The 21,986-nt window shown below is 46.9% G+C and overlaps 1 protein-coding gene across 5 annotated transcripts in view; it reads right to left on the bottom strand.

Annotated features, from left to right (window-relative positions):
- Positions 1-19,709, bottom strand: part of NAXD (NAD(P)HX dehydratase) — a 53,271-nt gene extending 33,562 nt beyond the window's left edge. Inside the window, exon 1 of one of the 5 annotated variants that reach the window (XM_040336216.1) lies at positions 19,638-19,709. In XM_040336216.1, the coding sequence (XP_040192150.1) occupies positions 19,638-19,665 (28 nt within the window). In that variant the 5' untranslated portion in view covers positions 19,666-19,709. The other 4 variants (XM_040336213.1, XM_040336215.1, XM_040336217.1 and 1 more) reach the window with 4 other exon arrangements.
- Between the last annotated feature and the right edge of the window lie 2,277 nt (positions 19,710-21,986).

Below are 21,986 nucleotides of genomic sequence, written 5' to 3'. Positions count from 1 at the left end.
TTAGTGGGGTTAGCCCCCCCACTGACTGCTGTGACAGGAACATTTCAAAGAACGGGACTGAAAATCTACTAGGTGTGCACAGACCAATACCTTTCCAGGGATCCTCAAACTACGGCCCTCCAGCTGTTGCAGGAACTACACGTCCCATGAGGCATTGTAAAACTCTGACATTCACCGACATGACTAGGCATGATGGGAATTGTAGTTCCTGAACTGGAGGGCCGTAGTTTGAAGACCTATACAAATCAGAGCACATAGATGGAGAGCTGTAAAATAATGGATGGGATGGGAACTGGTCTGTGTTATGACACATACATGACAAGAGCTGCCTTTTTGTATTAGGGAAAGGTGCATGGATGGGGTGTAAATAGCAGACTGTATAATGAGGTCTCACCTTCCCCGGGGTGCAGAGGGATGGCAAAGCCCCCTCCATCCTCCACCTTGATGGGGTGTTCGGATCCCTCCCCGGAGTCCTCTGTGAAGTTGTCCTGAGATGACTCCGGTCCCCCCTCCTCATCCTCCAGGTCATCGTCCTCCTCCTCCTTCGTACATGGGGGATCAGGCTGGAGGAGGATGGTTGTACAGTTCTGCTCCATAGTGCTGCAGGCCGGGCCGGCCCTCGTACTGAGGATGCGATCCATCTCATCGTAGTAGCGGCAGATCTTGCGAGCGTGCCCGTTCTTGGTGAAGCCCTCCCGGGCCTGGTAGTACTGGCGCTTGAGGCCCTTGATGCGGATGCGGCACTGCTCGGGGGTACGCTCGAAGCCCAGCTCATTGAGGCGGCCGGCCACGTCCCGGTACACATGGCTGTTACGGAAATTGCCGTCCAGGGCCGACTGCACGTCCGCCTCCCCCCAGATGTCCAGCAAGGCTCGGGTCTCCATGTCCGACCATAGGAAGCCCCGGGTGTTGGAGATCAGACGCCGCATACATACCGACATGGTGGGCCCAACAAACTCACTCACTGCAAGCTCACCGTACGGCCATCACACCCTGCACTCATACATGGCCCCCGCCATGCTGTCACTCTGGCCTTTGTCAATAAAGCTTCGTCCCATCCAAACCAGCACACATACACGAGTAAACAAATACATCACGAGGGGGGGTGACGTCATGACACCGGACACACTTCCCTTATTATAGAGCGACCCTCATCTCCTCACACTGCATGTCTTCTTTATTACACACCGACTCCTATCATCACTTCTCTTCCCTCCATGTATACACTGCGTGTCTTCTTTATTACACACTGACTCCTATCATAATTTTTCTTTCCTCCATGTATACTCTGCATGTCTTCTTTATTACACTCCTATAATCACTCCTCGCCAACCCCCCCATGTGCAATACATCCCACACTGCTAGAAGAATGACAGAATATGAACTACATGCAACTGTGTTCCTCTGCCTCTGTACTTCCACGGTGTGTGCGTGCCAGCCATCTCCCAAGCAATGACCGACGTACGCCTACATCGGTTTACGCAGGAGAGCCGACCTGCCGCAGTATAATGACGGTGGCTGGTCGGCAAGCGGTTAGCCATAAGGCCTCATGCACACTTAATGTGTGGATGCAAACACACTTGTGCCTAAGACAGTCCATCCAGGTGCAGAGAAAGTAAAAGAATTGCATTATTTTCCAGACCTAAATGTGACAGATCAGAAGTAGCCTGAAGTAAATAGACCATGCACATTTGGCCACTTACAGAGCTATCAAAGGTCAGCCCCATCTGCCAACCCATCCCATTTAGCTCCAGTTAAGCAGGGGATCTCCTGATCAGATCAGACCCCACTCCATGTGTAGGGCATCCTAGCCAGGAGAACAGAGTTATTATTGCTAGCGGCTATAGCCGCTGGCAATAATCCCATGCCGAAAATCCAACATGCTGGCTGTACCATGACATCAAATTGGTGGATTTAGCCTGCCCACAGATGGCTCAAATAGCGTCTGTTCCCTGCTGAACTGGCTGAAATTAGAGGCTTTAGGCTGGGTTCACACTACTACACTACTTTCATCCTACTTTGCTCTGTGTTCAATGTTTCCCTATGAGAGCGTCTTGTAGCGTCCTACACAAGTCAGTCCGACTTTGAAAATGCTCCCTGTACTACTTTTGGTCCTACATTGATCTTACTTCAGGCCCATTGAATATCATTGAAGTCGGACCATAGTAGTATCCTGTTCATGAAAGTAGGATGGATGTAGGACCAATGTAGGATAAATGTAGGACCAATGTAGCAGAGCAAAGTAGGATGAAAGTAGTGTAGTAGTGTGAACCCAGCCTTAGAGAAAGATGAAAGTAAACTGTTCTAACCAAAGCTGTGAGATCTCCACTAAAGAACAACTCATTCCAAAGTATTGTGTTTTAGAAATGAGATGAAAAATACACAAATTGAAATGAAGATATCAGGCCCATAAAAAAAAAAAGGATCACAAACAAGGGCAGATAGAAGGCAGGAGAAGCAAGAACCTACTGTAGGAAGAAGGGTCAGAATGAAGTGGACAAGACAAACACACACGAGGGGGAGAGGGAATAAAAGGGTAGGGTGAGGGACTGGGGCTGATTATATATATATATATATATATATATATATATATATATATATATATATATATATATATATATATATACACATATACACACACATACACACACACACACACACACACACACACACACACACACACCAAATAATGCGAACAGCACTTAGATCCAAGGAGCGGAGAAAACTCACATTTTTATTTTATACCAGATTCACATCTCCGTCCGCGTTTGTCCAGTTTTTTTAGTGCATCATAGTTGTAGTGCATTTACACACAGTTTCGTTAATTTATTGGGCATCACTGTGCATAAAAACACACAGAAAAACAGGCATGCCTCGTCTTTCAAAACCACAACTCAGCACACTGCAGAGATCTGAACCTACACATTAAATAACATTGCTTCTAATGACACGCGCCTTACTTTGGTTTACAACACACAAAGCATGAAGGTGTGAATGGGGGCCTTAGGCACACCATGGCTTAGCTGGCATATACTTGGACAGTGAAGCAACTGTTTTGTGCTGGGCACACGATCACTCAGCACCCCCAGAACTGTCATTATGCAGTCACCAGCAACTCCCTGTCACTGTTTACAATCACATGATCACTGTGACAGCCAATCTTAGTGAGCTCAGGAAATGTTTTCAGCATTAAAGTGATTGTAAAGTCTCTTTTTTTTCCCTGTAAAAATAACAAACATGTTATACCTACCTGCTCTGTTGCAGTGGATTTGCACGAAGCAGCCCAGCTGCTCCTGGCCCCTCCTTCCTGTTCAGTGCCCCCCACAGCAAGCAGCTTACTAAGGGGGCACCTGAGCCGAGTCATAGCTCCCAGTGTCCATTCAGACACGGAGCCCCCGCCCCCTCTCTCTCCTGATTGGCAGCAGCAGGAGCCTGTTAGAATGGGAAATCTCCTTGTTTACATGGGCAGTTCCCCGCTCTGCCGCTGTACTCCCGCAGTGCTTGGTGGGTGCGCGCCAGCCACCTCCCAAGCAAAGACTGACGTACGCCTACGGCAGTTTATGACATATTTAATTGGCAAATGCAGATAAAAGCTCATCCCTTTGATCTGCAGATAAAAAACAAACAATGTTACTTTGTATCTCTCTATTACCAAGTCTGAACAGTTTAGAACTACTGTGTCAGACGACAGCAGCAGTTTCTACAGGTACTGTATTTACACAGCAAACTTAGGCCCCTTTCACATTGAGGAGTTTTTCAGGCGGTACAGCGCTAAAAATAGCGCTGCTATCCCGCCTGAAAAACTCCTTCACTGCAGACTCAATGTGAAAGCCCGAGGGCTTTCACACTGAGGCGATGCACTGGCGGGAGACAAAAAAATCTCCTGTCAGCAGCATCTTTGGAGCGGTGAGAGGAGCGGTGTGTATACCGCTCCTTCACCGCTCCTTCCCATTGAGAACAATGGGAAGCCGCGGCAATACCGCCCGCAATGCGCCTCTATAGAGGCGCATTGCGGGCGGTATTAACCCTTTATCAGCCGCTAGCGGGGGTTAATACCACACCGCTAGCGGCTGAATCCCGCGGCAATCCCGGCGGTATAGCGCCGCTATTTTTAGCGGCGTTATACCGCCACCGCAGCTCCCGCCCCAGTCTGAAAGGGGCCTTAGGTCTCAGTTTGCTATGACAATCGGAGCCGGAAGCGGGCGCGGTTACCTGTCAAAACCAAGTACACGCTCCCCCTCCCCTCCATAAAGTGCCAGTGGAGGGTGCAAACAAGCAAAGCTTTACCCTGTGGGTGGGGCTCCTCTTTATGGCTGGATTCACACCTAGGCAGTTTTAGCGCTTTTTGCATATTTGCACTACAGTCCATTTAACATGGTTTCCTATGGAACATGTTCTGTAGTGCAAATCTGCAAAATGCAAAAAGCACTAAAAATGCATAGGTGTGAATTCAGCCTATAGCAATTCTAAAGGTTGTATTATTATTATTTTTAATAATAACAAACATTTTATACTTACCTGTTCTGTGCAATGGTTTTGCACAGAGCAGCCTCAATCCTCCTCTTCTTGGGTCCCCTGTCAGAGGTCCTGGCTCAACCCTCTACCAAGTTCCCCCAATTGCAAGACTATTGTTATGGGGCACTCAAGCAGGCTCGCTCTTGAGAATTAGGCCCCTTTCACATGTGTGGACCGTATGTCCGCATTTTCATCCATCCGTTGCGGATGAAAACGGGACATACATTGGTCCCTATGTGATTACGGGTGTCAGCGGATGAACATCCACTGACACCCGTAATCACCCGCCTCCGCAAAGCTCCGATTTTGCGGACGGAAGAAAATCCTATTTTTTCTTCCGTCTGCGGATCGGATGAACACGGACACACGGTCCGTGTTCATCCGATCCCCCCATAGGGGAGAGCAGAGAAAAGACAGGGCGGTCCCTGCACAGTGTGCGGAGACCACCCTGTCAGCCGACGGCTCAGCTGGGATTTTACAGAGGATCCCCGCTGAGCTGACGGACACACGGAGGCGGATCATTACTGATTCACCCCGTGTGAAAGGGCCCTTAATGTTGTCCATTCACACACACACACACACACACACACACACACACACACACACACACACACACACACACAGTGCGGTTCGGTACTGCCCCTGCTCTCTGTGCATTGGTTTACTGATTGTGATTGACAGCAGCATGAGCCAATGTGTCCAGCTGCTATGTGAGGCAATAAGGAGAGAGAGAGACCCGGGAGAGCTGCTGCTCTCATGCACATCACTGGATCTAGATGGGGCTCGGGCAAGTTAAGGAGGGCACCCAGAAATAATGAAAAAAAAAATCCTTCTGCCTTTAGAATCACTTCAATACAGGGCTTGAAAACCCACCTCCATACCAGGCCTATTCTGGCACTTCTCTCCTACATGTACAAATCATCATTCTTTTGCTAGAAAATTACTCAGAACCCCCAAACATTATATATGTTTTTTAGCAGACACCCTAGGGAATAAAATGGCAGTCATTGAAACTTTATCTTGCACGGTATTTGCGCAATAATTTTTCAAACACCTTTTTTTTTTGTAAAAAAAAAATGGTTTCATGAATTAAAAAAAAAAAAAAAAACACAGTAAAGTTAGCACAATTTTTTTGTAAAATATGAAAAATGATGTTACGCCGAGTAAATAGATACCCAACATGTCATGCTTTAAAATTGCGCACACTCATGGAATGGCGCTAAACTTTGTTATTTAAAAATCTCCATAGGCGACGCTTAAAATTTTTACAGGTTACCAGTTTAGAGTTACAGAGGAGGTCTAGTGCTAGAATTGTTGCACGCGCTCTAACGCACGCAGCGACACCTCACATGTGTGGTTTGAACGACGTTTACATACGTGGGCGGGACTTACGTGTGCTTTCGCTTATGAGCGCGAGCTACCGGGGACAGGGGCGTTTTAATTTTACTTATTTATTTTTTACGCTTTTTTTTTCCCCCCAAACGCTTTTATTCCTATTAGAAGGAATGTAAACATCCCTTGTAATAGGAATAGTGTGCGACAGGTCCTCTTTAAGGAGAGATGCGGGGTCAATAAGACCTCACATTTCTCCTCCAGGCTGGAAAAAATTAGATTGTGAAAAAAAATTCACAGATCTCATTCTTACTAGCCGCAATTGCGGTTTGTTTACTTACGGGTACCCGTGCGTGACGTCATCACATCGCGCCCGGGCCTCCGACGGTCATAGAGATGACTTGTGACCAGTCATCTCTATGCCTCCTATCCGGCGCACATCTCTCCAGGCCCCCGATGGCACGGGAGAGCCCGGAGAAGCACCGGATGGCGGCGGGGGGGGGGGGGGGGGGTTCCCTCCCACCGCCTATAAGAACGATCAAGTGGCGGTATTGCCGCTATGATCGTTCTTATGGTGCGCAGGATCGCCGCCAGAACAAAATGATATCTGAATGATGCCTCTAGGTGCAGGCATCATTCAGATATCCCCGCACAAAGTACATCATATGTCATATGACGTCCACCCGGGATAAGAGATTCCCTTTTTGGACGTCATATGACGGCGTGCGGTTTTGAAGTGGTTAAAGTGTATCTATGGTCAAAATGTGGAATATGTTAATTTCCACAATGTATTTCAGCTATGTCTAGCCTACTTCTTTTAATCCTCCTAGTAATTACTGCAGTGCTAGATTTTTTGGGCTACATTTTGGCTACCCACCTAGCAAAAAAATAAATAAGACACCTTGTAGGTAACATACTGCATGAAAAAAAAAACTGCCTTTTAGATTTCTCTTAATATGGTTTTAAATGGGTAGTCTTAAAGTAGAGGTAAACCCTTAGCCCCTATTCACTTGACAAATAGCGTGCGCGTCGCCAGGCATTTTAAAGGCTTGTCTTTGCACTTCCTTGTACAAAAGCAAAATCGTGCATTTTTGGACGCATTCTTTTTTAAATAGGAGTGACAGAAAATGCAGGAATTGTGCAAAAAAACACTTGTGTTAATGGGGCCATGATCTTTCGGTTTGCCAAGCTGCTGTCTATCATATACAACTTGCATTTTTGTTTTCATAAAATACTGTTTTGTGCAGAAGCACAATAGGGAGGCAATTATTAAGCAATAACAGGAAGTATTTGAAGGGAAGAACATTTATGGCAGGATCACTAAATATTCTTTTAACAAACAATGCAGAATTTAAAAGTTTGAATGTATCTTCTGAAATAACAAGAAGGTTCCATGCACACCGAAGCTGATAAACTGCAGTTTATTGGTGTTTTGGCTTTTTTTTTTTAAAGCCCATAAACTGCACTCTATGTTGGCCTATGTGTCCATGCACACCTGGGCGTTTTCTAGTGTTACTGAGCAGTGGAGATTATGGGCTTCTTTCTGAACGCCCGAAATTTGCATTCAAAGTGCCATTTTTCGGCAGGAAAGAACGCTAAAAAACGCAAAACGCTAATAAACGCTCAAAAACGCTGCTCACCAGCGTTTTTTTATCCATTGAAAAAAAAAAAAAAAAGCTACACTGAAAAACACTAATAAACGCTATTGCAAAAACGCTAAAAAAACGTTGAAAGGCTCCCTGCAAAGCTACTGGCGTTTTGTATAGCTTTTTTTAGCTTCCAGTGTGCATGGCGCCGAACATGGTAAAAAGTATGTGAAATTTCCTTGAGCCCAGGTTCACACTGGGTACGATTTGGTACGATTTGAGATGCGATTTCACATGTCAAATCGGCGGCATTTGCCGACAATGGCACTGTCCTAATCGGTGCGACGCCGCATCTGCGATTTCAAAAAGTAGTTCCTGTACTACTTTTTGCGATTTCGGGCCGCGATTTACATTGAACCCTGCACAGATGGCTCTTAAATCGCGGCCAAAATCGCGGCAAAATCGCAGCCGCGAAATCGCGGCAAAATCGCAGCCGCGAAATCGCGGTAAAATCGCGGCAAAATCCCAGCCGCGAAATCGAAATCGCGGTAAAATCGCGATTTTGAATTCGCAGCAGTGTGAACCTAGCCTGACTTTGTTTAAACCTACTTCAACCATTAGTCCATAGGATTTACAAAAACTGAAGCAAAGAAAACTGGAACAAAACTGAAGCTGCTATTCTACCAAACAGGGGAAATTGCAGAAAAGGAGAAAATGAGTTCCACCCATTTATAAATCAGCAGCTACAAAAAGTATAGCTGCTGACTCTTAATAATGAGACACTTACCTGTCCCACGGTCCAGCAATGCAAGCTAACAAAGCCTTGTTCCTCTCCCCCGCCTATAATTAAAAGGCATAGCATACTAGCTCATTATGAATTACTTACCTGAAATCGAAGCCCCTGCAGCGGTCCTCGGTCCCCTCCTCCGTCACCACCATCTCTCCCGGAGTGACTTCCGGGAATCGCGGCTTCGGCGCTGTGACTGGCCGAAGCCGCGATGACATCACTCCCGCACATGAGCACGGGAGCCCCCCAGTGATTGCACGATCGTCTTCAGAAACGGCACGCTCACTGCACCTGCGCCGTAGACATCGGTCTTTTTTTGCAAATAGTAAGTTGAGGAGTTATTGCAAGCACCCACAGGTACGCCTTAATCTAGGCTTACCTGTAGGTGAAAGTTGTCATTGAGGGTTTACAACCACTTTAATTTGCAGAGATTTCCTCTCACTTACTGTTGGGCTATGGGAAAGGAAATTAGGGAAAATCAATAGGACACAGATGGTGAAAAATGACAACAGGGGTTATAAGCCTTCCTTGCTCTATCCAAAATGAGAAACAAAGTTTTGCCTATAGTTCTACTTTCATTGAACACGCTGAAGTTAGAAGCCGATTGGCTACCATACACAGATTTTACACTCTCCAATTCTATTAAATTAACCTCTATAAGGCAGGCCATAGATGGTGCAAATTTGCAGGAAAGAAATTCACCAATTGCCCCATCAACACAGACAGTGCCGACAGGGGAATCCATCCTGCCAAGCAATTGTCTGCTCTCGACATGAGGGCAGGGGCAGCCATCACTGCCAGGAGAAGACAGTGATTAGCGCAAGTGGCTATAGCAGCTGCTAGCGACAATCACACGAAAATTCGGCAGGCTGGTTGTACCCAAGACGATTGATTAACCACTTCAATACAGGGCCTATTCTGGCACTTCTCTCCTACATATACAAATCATCATTCTTTTGCTAGAAAATTACTCAGAACCCCCAAACATTATATATCTTTTTTTAGCCGACACCCTAGGGAATAAAACGACGGTCATTGCAACTTTATCTTGCACGGTATTTGCGCAATAATTTTTCAAACGCCTTTTTTTGGGAAAAAATTAGTTTCATGAATTAAAAAAATAACAAAACATTCCCATCGCACACTTTCCGTGATCCGCTCTTGGGTTTGGGTGCTTGTAGCAACAACCAGCTGGATACTGGTACACGTTACAGTAGAAATATTTGCCAGCACACCATAGAACGACGTAAATAGCGTCCAAACGGATGTTTTATTGCATGATCACAACACAAAGAAAGTGCAACGTTTCGGAAGCCACGTGGGGCCTCACATGCCCGACGAAGGGGCCCTACGTGGCTTCGGAAACGTTGCACTTTCTTTGTGTTGTGATAATGCAATAAAACATCCGTTTGGACACTATTTACGTAGTTCCATGGTGTGCTGGCAAATATTTCTACTACTACTACTACTAGATAACTAACATGTCACGCTTTAAAATTGCTTTGAAATGGCGCCAAACTTCGGTACTTAAAAATCTCCATAGGCGACGCTTTGAAAATTATTACAGGTTACCAGTTTAGAGTTACAGAGGCGGTCTAGTGCTAGAATTGTTGCTGGCATTCTAACGCACGCAGCGATACCTCACATATCTGGTTTGAACGGCGTTTACATATTTGGGCGGGACTTGCGTGTGCGTTTGCTTCTGAGCACGAGCTACGGGGGACAGGGGCGCTTTAAAATTATTATTTTTTTTACACTGTTTTTCTTTTATCTCTTTTACTCCTATTACAAGGAATGTAAACATCCCTTGTAATAGGAATAGTGTGTGACAGGTCCTCTTTATGGAGAGATGCGGGGCTGGAAAACATGATTGTGAAAAAAATGTCACAATCTCAGGCTTACTAGCCGCAATCGCGGCTTTGTTTACTTCCGGGTACTCGGGCATGACGTCGTCACATCGCGCCCGGGCCTCTGACGGTCATAGAGATGACTGGTGACCGTCCGGTAACCAGTCATCTCTATGCTTCCCAGCCATCGCCAGACGATTCTTTCTCTGAGCCCCCCGATGGCACGGGAGAGCCCGGAGAAGCACCAGATGGTGGCAGGAGGTAAGAACGATCAAGTGGCGAAACTGCCGCTTTGATTGCTCTTATCATGCACAGAATCGCCGGCACAAAGGAATGATATCTGAATGATGACTCTAGCTGCAGGCATCATTCAGATATCCTCCCACAAAGCCCAGGACGTCATATGACGTGCACCCAGGATAGGAGATCCCATCTGTGGACGTCATATTACAATAGGTGGTGGTTAATCAACTTGGTACATTCAGCCTGCCCATTAATGCTTTGAATCTTGGCTGGCACAGCAGGAATTTTAATAGTATATGGCTGGACTTAGTCCAAAGTCCAAGAAGCGTCCCTCACCAGAATCTTCTCCCAAAGGTCATTGGGCATCCTTGTTGGGTGGTGCAGGATGACATGTACAGGTGTCCGTCACCCTGGCACCATACCGGCGATGTAAGCTGAACTCTGCATGGGCAGCTCAGTTTACATGACACAAAATGCTGAGAGCAGGCAGGTGGATTTTATTGCAGAAGAGACAAGCTTTAGGAAAATGCCTTTAGTCACACTTTAAGAATCGTAATATCACATAGCAAACTATTTGTACCAAAAACTATGCTTGATTACATTATTGTAGTTCTTTGATAAATTTACTTTCTCAAGTCGTCTTCCAGGACAGCCTCTGAGACCTTGGGCTCCTCCCTCCGGGACAGGAAACACACACACCCCCATTTCTTTAAAGGCGGTCCTCCAGGCCTCCATCTTCAGTTATTTGTGTTTCCTACCGGACGGGAAGGAGCACGCACGCAAGGAACATGGGAGCTCCAGGTCTCAGGACTGTCCTGTGAAGGAGCACCTGGCTATGACCTCCTCTGCCTGGGCACCCCTCTGACCTGTTGGGGTAGAGTATGGTGCCGTATCTAATGCTGCCCTTAGCTCGGGGAGAGTGGGACCATCGATGGCGCTTTTACCCTAAAAGACCCCTGTTTACCTTTAAGGTTCGGCGGACTGGCGGAGGCGGGAGACGCTTACCAGCCAGGATCATTCCTCCGTGCTGTGAAGCGAGTGAGGGCGGAAGCTCCGTGTTTCCGGAAGCCGAGGGGCGGGTTTGCGTTCCAAGGGGCGGAAGTGACTCACCTCCGCCGGAACGACGTCATCGGAGGGCGCCGCGGAGATGCGTTCCGATCTCCTGGTTTAAAGGAACGGCGCGGCACAAGAGACAGGCCCGGAGCAGGGTGATCCTCGGCCAGGCCGTGAAAAAATACCCAGCGACATGGAAGAGGCGATTCAGGCCACAGAGCCATGCGCAGCAAGCTCCGGTACCTCCCAGGTAAGGTGGTGAGGGTAGACTACTCTTACACTGGGAGGGTGGCACTCTATTATTATTCACTCTCCTAAGGTGGGGAACCTGTGGTGGAGGGTTTTTTTAACGCACACTCATTCCTTACTGCACAGAGGTGTTAGTTAAAGGGATGTTCTAATAGCTTCCTGTCTGTCTTTCTCAGGTTAAGGTGCCTCCTGTTCAGACTCCCAGGAAGAAGTGTGCTGTGTGTGGGGCTAAAATGAGCGTTAATTGGAAGAAGCCAGTATGCCCAGAATGTGTCAATGACCTAGTTAAGGACGATTCAGCAGCAGAGTGCAGAAAGATCCTGTCTTCTGTTAAGGATGAATTAGCGTCCACCTTTTCATCATTTAGAGGAATGATGGATAGAGTACAAGTACCAGTCCCTCTACACAGGGCAGCCAGTACCCCTTCTTTATCGGTTCCAGTACAAGAAGAGGAACTAGAGAGAGAAGGCAGATCAAGTGGGTGGTCTCTTTCAGGTCCGACCTCTTCCCAAGCAGATTCCGCTTCGGGGTCCGAGGACGGGGAGGATGTCCCCACGGGATCTAGGTATAGACTGACACTAGAAGACGTGGGAGATCTGCTAAAAGCGGTCTACGACACGTTAGAAATTCAGGAGGAGCAAGTCATTCTTTCTAAGCATGACCAGATGTATCTAGGCTCTAATGCACAGAAAGCCAGGGTTTTCCCAGTACATAAATCTCTTGTTGAATTGATTTTGCTGGAGTGGGAACATCCAGAAAGGAGACCATTTTTTTCGGGAAGTCTTAAAAGGAGATTTCCGTTTGAATCCGATGTCTCCCAACCATGGAATAAAATTCCAAAATTGGATGCACCATTGGCCAAGATATCAAAAAATACAGATTTGGCCTTTGATGATCTAGGCGCACTGAAGGATCCCATGGATAAGAGGGGAGATGTGCTGCTCAAGAGGGCATGGGATGCTTCGTCCATTGGTTTAAAACCAGCCCTAGCGGCTACCTGTGTAGCCAGGAATCTTGAATGCTGGCTTACACAGTTACAGTCACATATATCAGCAGGTACCTCTAGACAACAACTGCTAGGCTCATTTCCCTTATTGTTTAAAGCTGTGGGATTTTTAGCAGATGCCTCGGCTGAGTCTGTCAGACTGGCAGCCAGATCGGCGGCCTTAGTCAACGCCGCCAGGCGGGCTGTATGGCTTAAAACTTGGCCGGGGGACTCTGGTTCCAAATTAAAACTTTGTGGGCTGCCTTTCTCAGGCGATCATTTGTTTGGGCCTGGTCTGCAGGAAGCCCTAGAAAGAACCCAGGATAAAAAGAAATCTTTTCCTGAGAAAAAGAAAAAAGGCGACAATAAACAGTTTTTTCGTGGCTTCAGGCAACAGAGGTCAGGGCCAGAGCGTGGTCACCCCAAGAAGCACTGGACAGGGAATAAAGGGCGTGGTAGAGGAAACATCTTATTCAATCCTCCTCAAGCCACCCCAAAACCCCAGTGACGCCTTAGTCCCTGTGGGAGGAAGATTGGGGGAGTTCCTCCCACAGTGGATTCAGTGTACGCCAAGCCCGTTCGTTCTAGATATCATCAGGAACGGGTACAGGCTGGAATTCGATGTAACTCCTCCTCCTATGTTTTTGCTAACCAGGTTATCAAGAGACCGAGAGAAGGCGGAAGCTCTAAACCTGTTATTGGGAGATCTTCAAGACCAAAAGGTTTTGGTGAGAGTTCCTCGAGAGGAGGAAGGGCAGGGGAATTACTCACACGTGTTTGTAGTAAAAAAAACATCTGGGAAGTTCAGGTTGATCCTGAATCTCCGCCCCCTGAACAGATTCCTGAGATACAAAAGATTCCGGATGGAATCGATATTTTCAGTAACAAATTTTTTGTTCCCGGGTTGCTTCCTAGCAACAATAGACCTCAGAGATGCGTATCTCCATATCCCCATACATCGGGAATACCAAAGATTTTTGAGGTTGGCAGTACAGAGAGGCTCGGAAGTGGTCCATTACCAATTCAGGGCACTTCCCTTCGGCCTAGCCTCCTCTCCGAGGATCTTCACAAAAGTACTAGCAGAAGCCCTAGCACCCTTAAGGAACAAGGCGATCACTGTAATACCGTACCTGGACGATCTGCTTTTCGTTTCCTCCTCCGGTCCCCAGTTGGAAAAGGACCTAGAGGAATCCCAGAGGTTACTCCGCTCCCTGGGTTGGCTGGTGAACAGAGAAAAGTCCCAGCTTATTCCGTCCCAGGAAGTCCTGTACTTAGGGTACAGGATTTCCTCGGTGGAAAGGAAAGTATTTCTTCCGGTAGAGAAGATTCAGAAAGTGGGGCAGGCAGTGGCTCAGATACAAACCAATCAGATCACTCCAATCAGGGAAGCTATGAGAGTGTTGGGACTGATGTCGGCCTGCTTTCCAGCAGTGCCGTGGGCCAGGCATCACCAGCGTTTTTTACAGAATGCGATGCTAGGACAGTGGGATGGAAGAAGAGAAAGCCTAGACCTCCCTATGCACATTCCGACCAAGTTAAAAAGAACCCTGTGGTGGTGGCGGAACCACCACAATTTGGAGATCGGATTGTCTTGGAATCCGCCCACGGCCATAGTGATGACTACGGATGCCAGCGCGCTGGGGTGGGGAGCCCACCTAGGGAGCAGCTTGGCTCAAGGCTCCTGGTCTCCAAGAGAGGCTCAACGGTCTTCAAACCAGAGAGAACTTCTCGCAGTCCTAAGGGCAATAGAGTCCTTCCAGCCCTTGATATCAGGGAGGCATCTGCAGGTCAGGACAGACAACGCGGCGACCGTCGCTTATTTAAACAAGCAGGGAGGTACGAGGAGTCCTCCCCTGCAGGCTATCGCAGACAAGATTATGAACTGGGCAGAAGTGAACTTGTCTTTCCTTTCGGCAGTTCACCTAAAAGGCTCTCACAACACTCTGGCGGATTTTCTGAGCCGCCAGCCAGTCAGCCAGGACGAATGGTCCTTAAATACGGAGGTATTCAATCAGATAGTGTCCCACTGGGGGGAACCAGAGGTGGACCTTTTTGCATCTCAAAAAAACAGGAAAGTAATGAGATTCTTTTCTATTCATCCTCAGGATCTAGCCATAGGGGTAGACGCCTTTGCCAATCCTTGGAACTTCAGACTAGCGTACGCCTTTCCACCAATAAGGCTGATAGCCAGAGTCCTCCAGAAGTTTCTGACAGAACCCACGGACCTGATCATAATAACACCATTCTGGCCCAAGCGACCATGGTTTGCCAACCTGAGGAGGCTAGCTGTGGACCCTCCTTGGACTCTTCCATGGAAGGAAGACCTAATTTCCCTGGGTCCAGTTCTCAACCCAGAAATAGAGAAATTGAATCTCACAGCTTGGTATCTGAGGAACAGCTGTTGAGATCTCATGGGTTCTCAGAGAAGGTGGTTAAAACACTCCTAGAATGCCGCAAACCGGTTACCCGGGCCATTTATGGCAAGGTCTGGAAAAAGTTCTGTTCTTGGCAGGCAGAACGAGGGGTTGTCCAGCCTGGTGTTTCGGAAATATTGGATTTTCTGCAGGCAGGGGTCGAGTTAGGCCTATCTACCAGTACGTTAAAAGTTCAGACAGCGGCCCTGAGTGTGTTCCTTGAATTTTCCCTCCAGAAAAATCAATTCATTAAGAATTTTTTCAAAGCTTTAGTAAGGTCCAAGCCAGTTAGAGTAAGAGCTTGTCCTTCTTGGGATCTATCTCTAGTCCTTAGGGCTCTTACCAGATCCCCCTTTGAACCTTTGGAGAAAGCTTCTCTAAAGAATTTAAGTTTAAAAACTATTTTTTTGATAGCGATCACGTCGGCCAGGAGGGTCAGTGATCTGCAGGCCCTGTCAATCCAGGAGCCTTTTCTGTTAGTTCTAGAGGATAAGATAGTGCTTAAAACAGACCCTTCTTTTTTGCCCAAGGTGTCGTCCAACTTTCATAGGACACAGGACATTATCTTACCCACTTTTCGCTCCACTTCAGAAGCTAATGAAGAGGAGTCGATAAGTTTACTAGACGTCAAAAGATGTCTTTTAGTTTATTTAGAGGCCACTAAAAATTTTAGGCACTCTGAATCCCTTTTCATTAATTTTGCGGGAGTCCGCAAAGGATATAAGGCTTCAAAATCGTCCATGGCAAGGTGGCTCAAGTCAGCAATCACAGAAGCTTACCAGTCAGAGGGCAGGCTCCCACCTTTGGTTAAAGCACACTCGACCCGGGCAGTCTCGGCATCATGGGCGGAGAAAGCCGGAGCATCAATGGAAGACATTTGCAAGGCAGCGGCATGGTCATCCTCCTCCACGTTCGCCAGACACTACAGGCTAGACCTGTTATCAGACAAGGATCAGGCGTTTGGACGCAAGGTCCTCCAGGCAGTTGCCCCCCCCTAACAAGTAAGTGTTTTCTTGCTTATCATCTCAGAGGCTGTCCTGGAAGACGACTTGAGAAAACCGGAGTTAGGCTTACCGGTAACTCTATTTCTAGGAGTCTTCCAGGACAGCCGGGGTTTTCCCACCCGGGGTCTTTACCTAGGTATCCGAGGTATGAACTAACATTGTGTTAGTGTATTATGTCTTTCAGAGCCTTCCGGTGGTTTTCTTGTATGAACTGAAGATGGAGGCCTGGAGGACCGCCTTTAAAGAAATGGGGGTGTGTGTGTTTCCTGTCCCGGAGGGAGGAGCCCAAGGTCTCAGAGGCTGTCCTGGAAGACTCCTAGAAATAGAGTTACCGGTAAGCCTAACTCCGGTTTTTTCCCTTTTGCACCAGAAGTATTGAAATAACACATGTACGACATATTTTATTATTTTACATTTGGATGTAAAATGTGTCCCCAAATGCAGCGATGTCCACCCACAGATGCAGCCATGTATCCCCCCATGCAGCCATTGTCTCCCCCCATCCAGCCAGCGTCACCCCCCATCCAGCTAGCGTCACCCCCCATCCAGCCAGCGTCACCCCCCATCCAGCCAGCGTCACCCCCCATCCAGCCAGCGTCACCCCCCATCCAGCCAGCGTCACCCCCCATCCAGCCAGCGTCTCCCCCCATCCAGCCAGCGTCTCCCCCCATCCAGCCAGCGTCTCCCCCCATCCAGCCAGCGTCTCCCCCCATCCAGCCAGCGTCTCCCTTACCTGCATCCCCGCTGCCGCCGACTGTGTAATACGCCGGGAACATTACAACTTTGAATCGCTGTAATGATTGGCGCCGCGTATAGACACTCCCCCTCGCTCGGGATTGGACAGTTCACCCGAGCGAGGGGGAGTGTCTATGCGCGGTGCGAATCATTACAGCTATTCAAAGCTGTAATGTTCCCGGCGTATTACACAGTCGGCGGCAGCGGGGATGCGGCGTCACGGCGACGGCGGGGGGGGAGGTTTCGGGAAGTATTCTATATTGGTATCGGGGGTATTTGCGGGAGTACGAGTACTCCCGCAAATACTCGGAATCGGTACCGATACTAGTATCGGGACAACCCTACTGACAGGTGTTACTGCTGGGCACTCAGAGACTTTATTGAGGGGTACTGACTGGCAGCTATTGGGCACTGATTGGCACATCTGATGGGGGCTGTGCTGCTAATCCATGCACTGATTATCAGCACAGACCCCCACTCTGACAGGGAGAGCCGCCAATCGGCTCTCCCTGTCAGCGCAAACTGAGAATGCCGTTTACTGGCACTTCCTGGTTCACACGATGATCAGCTGTGATTGGTCACAACTGATCATGTGGTAAGAAGCCTGTTAGAGACTCCTTACCGTGATCAGGGCCGCCATCAGGAATTATGGGGCCCCTTACACAGCTTCAGGCATGGGCCCCCTGGAGAAGAGAACCGGGGGGGGGGTGGGGCGCTGCCACGAATTGAGAAGCGGGGGGGGGGGGGGGGGGGGGCCTTTACAAAACAATAAGAAATAAAGAAGAATATATATATATATATATATATATATATATATATATATATATATATAAAAAAAATATAGCCATCCGGGGCCCTGGGGACCTCTGGCTGGGCCCTTTAATAAAAAGAAAAAATATATATATAAAAAAATATATTTAAATGTATTTATTATTAAAAAGGGGGGTTGCCATCTGGGACCTTTAATAAAAAAAAGAAACCTCTGGGTCCTTTAATAAAAAATAAAAATAAACATTTATAAAAAAAAAATAAAAAAAATAAGGGGGTTGCCATCCAGGGCCCTTTAATTGAAAAAGAAAAAAAGAAGGGGGGTTTGCCACATGGGGCCCTTGGGACCTCTGAGCCCTTTAATAATATATATATATAATAAAATAATATAAAAAATAAAAAAAGGGGAGTTGCCATCCGGGGCTCTCTGGGCCCTTTAATAATAAATAATATATATATATATATATATATATATATATATATATATATATATATATATATATATATATATATATATATATATTTATTAAAGCGGTTGTAAACCCTCCCTCATCAATTGTATATTCACAGTATTATGAAAGACAAGGTATTTAGCAATCGATTGATCATGTTGTATATAAATAATTGTTTTAATCTTACTGCATATTATCTTTATCTTGTAAATGTTTTTCTGCATGTTAGCTGGCGCCATCTCCACTGTGGTCTTCCGCATCTGAAACTATCTTTATTTCCGCCCACAGTACGTTCTCATCTCGGTAATCCCGCGCATGCGTCTTAGTAACAAGCCCATTGTTCTATCAGTATGGGTCCCCCCGCTCTGTGCTGGCCAGCGCTGTTCTATCGAAATGTCCAACAAAACAAAATCTCTGCTGACACCCGCCCCTTTCCGCCTCTCGCTGTGAGCGCGGCCAGCGCTGTTCTATCGAAATGATAGGACACCTCTGTCTCTCCTCCACCCTGTGACGTACAAGTCACATGGTACCCGAGGAAGCATCGCGGGATGTCGGGGCTGACATCTAAAACAGGAAATTACGCAGCCCCGACAGACACTGAACTTTTCCGTCCGGGTCTCGGCTTGCCGGATACGGCGCATGCGTGTTAGACGTCATGGCTCGGCTAAATATCGATAACTGGGACAGGAGGCAGGTAGAGTAAAAATTAACATTGGCAATTAATTTTAATTAACTAAATACAAAATTAAATGCCAAGTCAGAATTTTGGGTATACAACCACTTTAAAAGAAATAAAATATATAAAAAACCCTAAAGACCCCTAAAAAAAAAAAATTGGCCCTTTAATAAAAAATAAAATAAAAATATATATTAAAAAAAAAAAAAATATATATATATATATATATATTTTATTTATTTTTTTATAAAAAAATAAGGGGGGTTGCCATCTGGGGCCCTGTGGGCCTCCGGGCCCCTGGGAACCTCTGGGCCCCTTAAGGTGTACTGCCTGTACCCCCCTGATGGCAGCCCTGACCGTGATTAAAGATGTGGCGTGTCAGACTGACATGCCGCACTCGTGATCGCAGCACGCGGGCATGTTATCATACAACGCCCAATCAGGTTAACAGAACCACTTCCCCGCCGTCAATCTGCTATAGGCAGGACGGGAAGCAGTTAAAGGAAAGTCTTCATTCTGTTCCCGTATCCGAAAATTTGGGGAGTTTGCCCCTTCAGAAAATTTCGTATGAAAAAAGTTGGATTTGGCTGTCGAACATTGTGTACGCTATATGAAAAGCGAGCGAAAACGGCCTGATTTCTTATAGCGTGTATGAGGCTTTAGGCTCAGGGAGTTCCTGAGGAAGCCAGCACCAGAGAAGTGTTGTAGTTTTAGTGGAGTCCCCTCCCTTCTGTCCATGGTCACCATTATAATGAAGCTGAGCACCAATAGCACTAAATTGCTAACCTCCTGAATGACATTAGAAAAGTCCTAAGTCACGTGTCTGCCCCACTATGACAGCCTTTCTATGGTACAGCACGTGTCTGCTGGCGGCGTCCTGTGAGGTACCTGCATCCTGTAGACAATAGAGCAGACCTGCAGCCAAGACCCCCACAGTGGCTGCTGCTATGAAGGCGCCGCAGGAAGACATGGAGGGCAGCCCGCTTCTTACCTACAATCCCACACCTAGCAAACCACATCAGGACACTTCCGGGAGTACGGCTCAGTGGCGACGCCCACCTGGAGGAGTGACAGCGCGACTCACCAATCAGGAAGCAGCGCTAAACCGCGGCTGACAGAACCACGAGGGGGCGTGGCAGACGTCTGATCAGGAAGCCAATCGGAAAGCGATCACCAAGACCAGTTGACTGAGTTGACAGTTGCCTTCTGTCATATGGTGCGCTGTAGATGCTGCTCCAAGGAGCTCATGATGTCAGGATCATGTGACTTGGCCGCACGTGAAAGGGGATTGTGATTTGTTTGTAAACTGTAACGTCACGTCCAAGAGCCTGGGCACACTGTGCGGCAAAGCATACCTTTTCATGTGTTGACGTGCCTCACAGTAACCTGATGCTGGGTCAACCCATTGCAAATAAATGGGCTTCAATGCAGGTAAAACTCCTGTGCCATAGATGCAGTGCCACCATTTTTGCCCGGTCATCTGGTTTCTGTGTCTTCAGCATTCAGATTGGCCAGCCTAGGCTGACACCTAACCAGGCATGCTCACAGGAGTTAGAACGTTGAACTCCAGGTATGCAATCTTTTTGGTGGCTGAACTAACTTACAGGTGCATCTCATAAAATTAGAATACCATCAAAAAGTTTATTTCACAAATTCTATTCAAAAGGTACTCATATATTTTATATAGATGCGTAAGTAACACACAGAGTGATACATGTCAAGCATTTCTTTCTTTTAATTTCGATGATTATGGCTTACAGCTAATGAAAACCCATTATCTCAGAAAATGTGAATATTACATAAGACCAATAAAAAAAAAAAAAAAGGATTTTTTTAACCACTTAAGCCTGGACCAATATGCTGCCTAAAGACCCAAGGGGTTTTTACAGTTTGGGACTGCGTCGCTTTAACAGACAATTGCGCGGTCGTGCGACGTGACTCCCAAACAAAATTGGCGTCCTTTTTTTCCCACAAATAGAGCTTTCTTTTGGTGGTATTTGATCACCTCTGCGGTTTTTATTTTTTGCGCTATTAACAAAAATAAAGCGACAATTTTGAAAAAAATTCAATATTTTTTACTTTTTGCTGTGATAAATATCCCCCAAAAACATATATAAAATTATTTTTTTCCTCAGTTTAGGCCGATACGTATTCTTCTACCTATTTTTGGTAAAAAAATCGCAATAATCGTTTATCAGTTGGTTTGCGCAAAATTTATAGCGTTTACAAAATAGGGGATAGATTTTTTGCATTTTAATTTTTTTTATTTTTTTTACTACTAATGGCGGCGATCAGCGTTTTTTTTCGTGACTGCGACATTATGGCGGATTTTTCGGACAATTTTGACACATTTTTGGGACCATTGTCATTTTCACAGCAAAAAATGCATTTAAATTGCATTGTTTATTGTGAAAATGACAGTTGCAGTTTGGGAGTTAAACACAGGGGGCACTGTAACATTTAGGGATCACTGTGTATGTGTTTACTAGTGTAGGGGGGTGTGGCTGTAGGAATGACGTCATCGATCGAGTCTCCCCTATAAAGGGGATCACCCGATCGATGCGCCGCCACAGTGAAGCACGGGGAAGCCGTGTTTACACACGGCTCTCCTCGTTGTTCAGCTCCAGGGAGCGATCGCGACGGAGCGGCTATAAACAAATAGCCGCGCCGTCGTCCTGGATGGCTCCACGAGCGGACCCGACCTCCGCATGTACCGGGGGGGGGGGTCCCGACCCCCCACCCACGTCTAGCAGAGGACGTACAGGTACGTGATTGTGCCTGTCCGTGCCATTCTGCCGACGTAAATGTACATGAGGAGGTCGGGAAGTGGTTAATACAGAAATGTTGGCTTACTGAAAATTATGTCCATGTATAGTATAATGTGCTTGCAATACATGGTCGGGGCTACTTTTCTGTGAATTACTGCATAAATGCGGCATGGCATGGAGGCGATCAGCCTGTGGCACTGCTTAGGTGTTGTGGAAACCCAGGTTGCTTTTATAGTGGCTTTCAGCTCGTCTGCATTGTTGGGTCTGGTGCCTCTCATCTTTCTCTTGGCAATACTCCACAGACTCTCTATGGGGTTTAGGTCAGGCGAGTTTGCTGGCCAATCAAACACATTGATATCATGATCATTAAACCGGGTATTGGTACTTTTGGTAGTGTGGGCAGGTGCCAAGTACTGCTGTAAAATGAAATCAGAATCTCCAAAAGGCTGGTCAGCAGAGGGAAGCATAAATTGCTCTAGAATATCCTGGTAGAGGGCTGCGCTGACTTTGGACTTGATAAAACACAGTGGACCGAGACCAGCAGAAGACATGAATCCCAAAATCATCACAGA

The sequence above is a fragment of the Rana temporaria genome, chromosome 2 (assembly GCF_905171775.1).
Source record: "Rana temporaria chromosome 2, aRanTem1.1, whole genome shotgun sequence".
In the NCBI taxonomy this organism is placed as follows: domain Eukaryota; kingdom Metazoa; phylum Chordata; class Amphibia; order Anura; family Ranidae; genus Rana; species Rana temporaria.
This window is presented reverse-complemented; position numbering and strand designations above follow the sequence as displayed.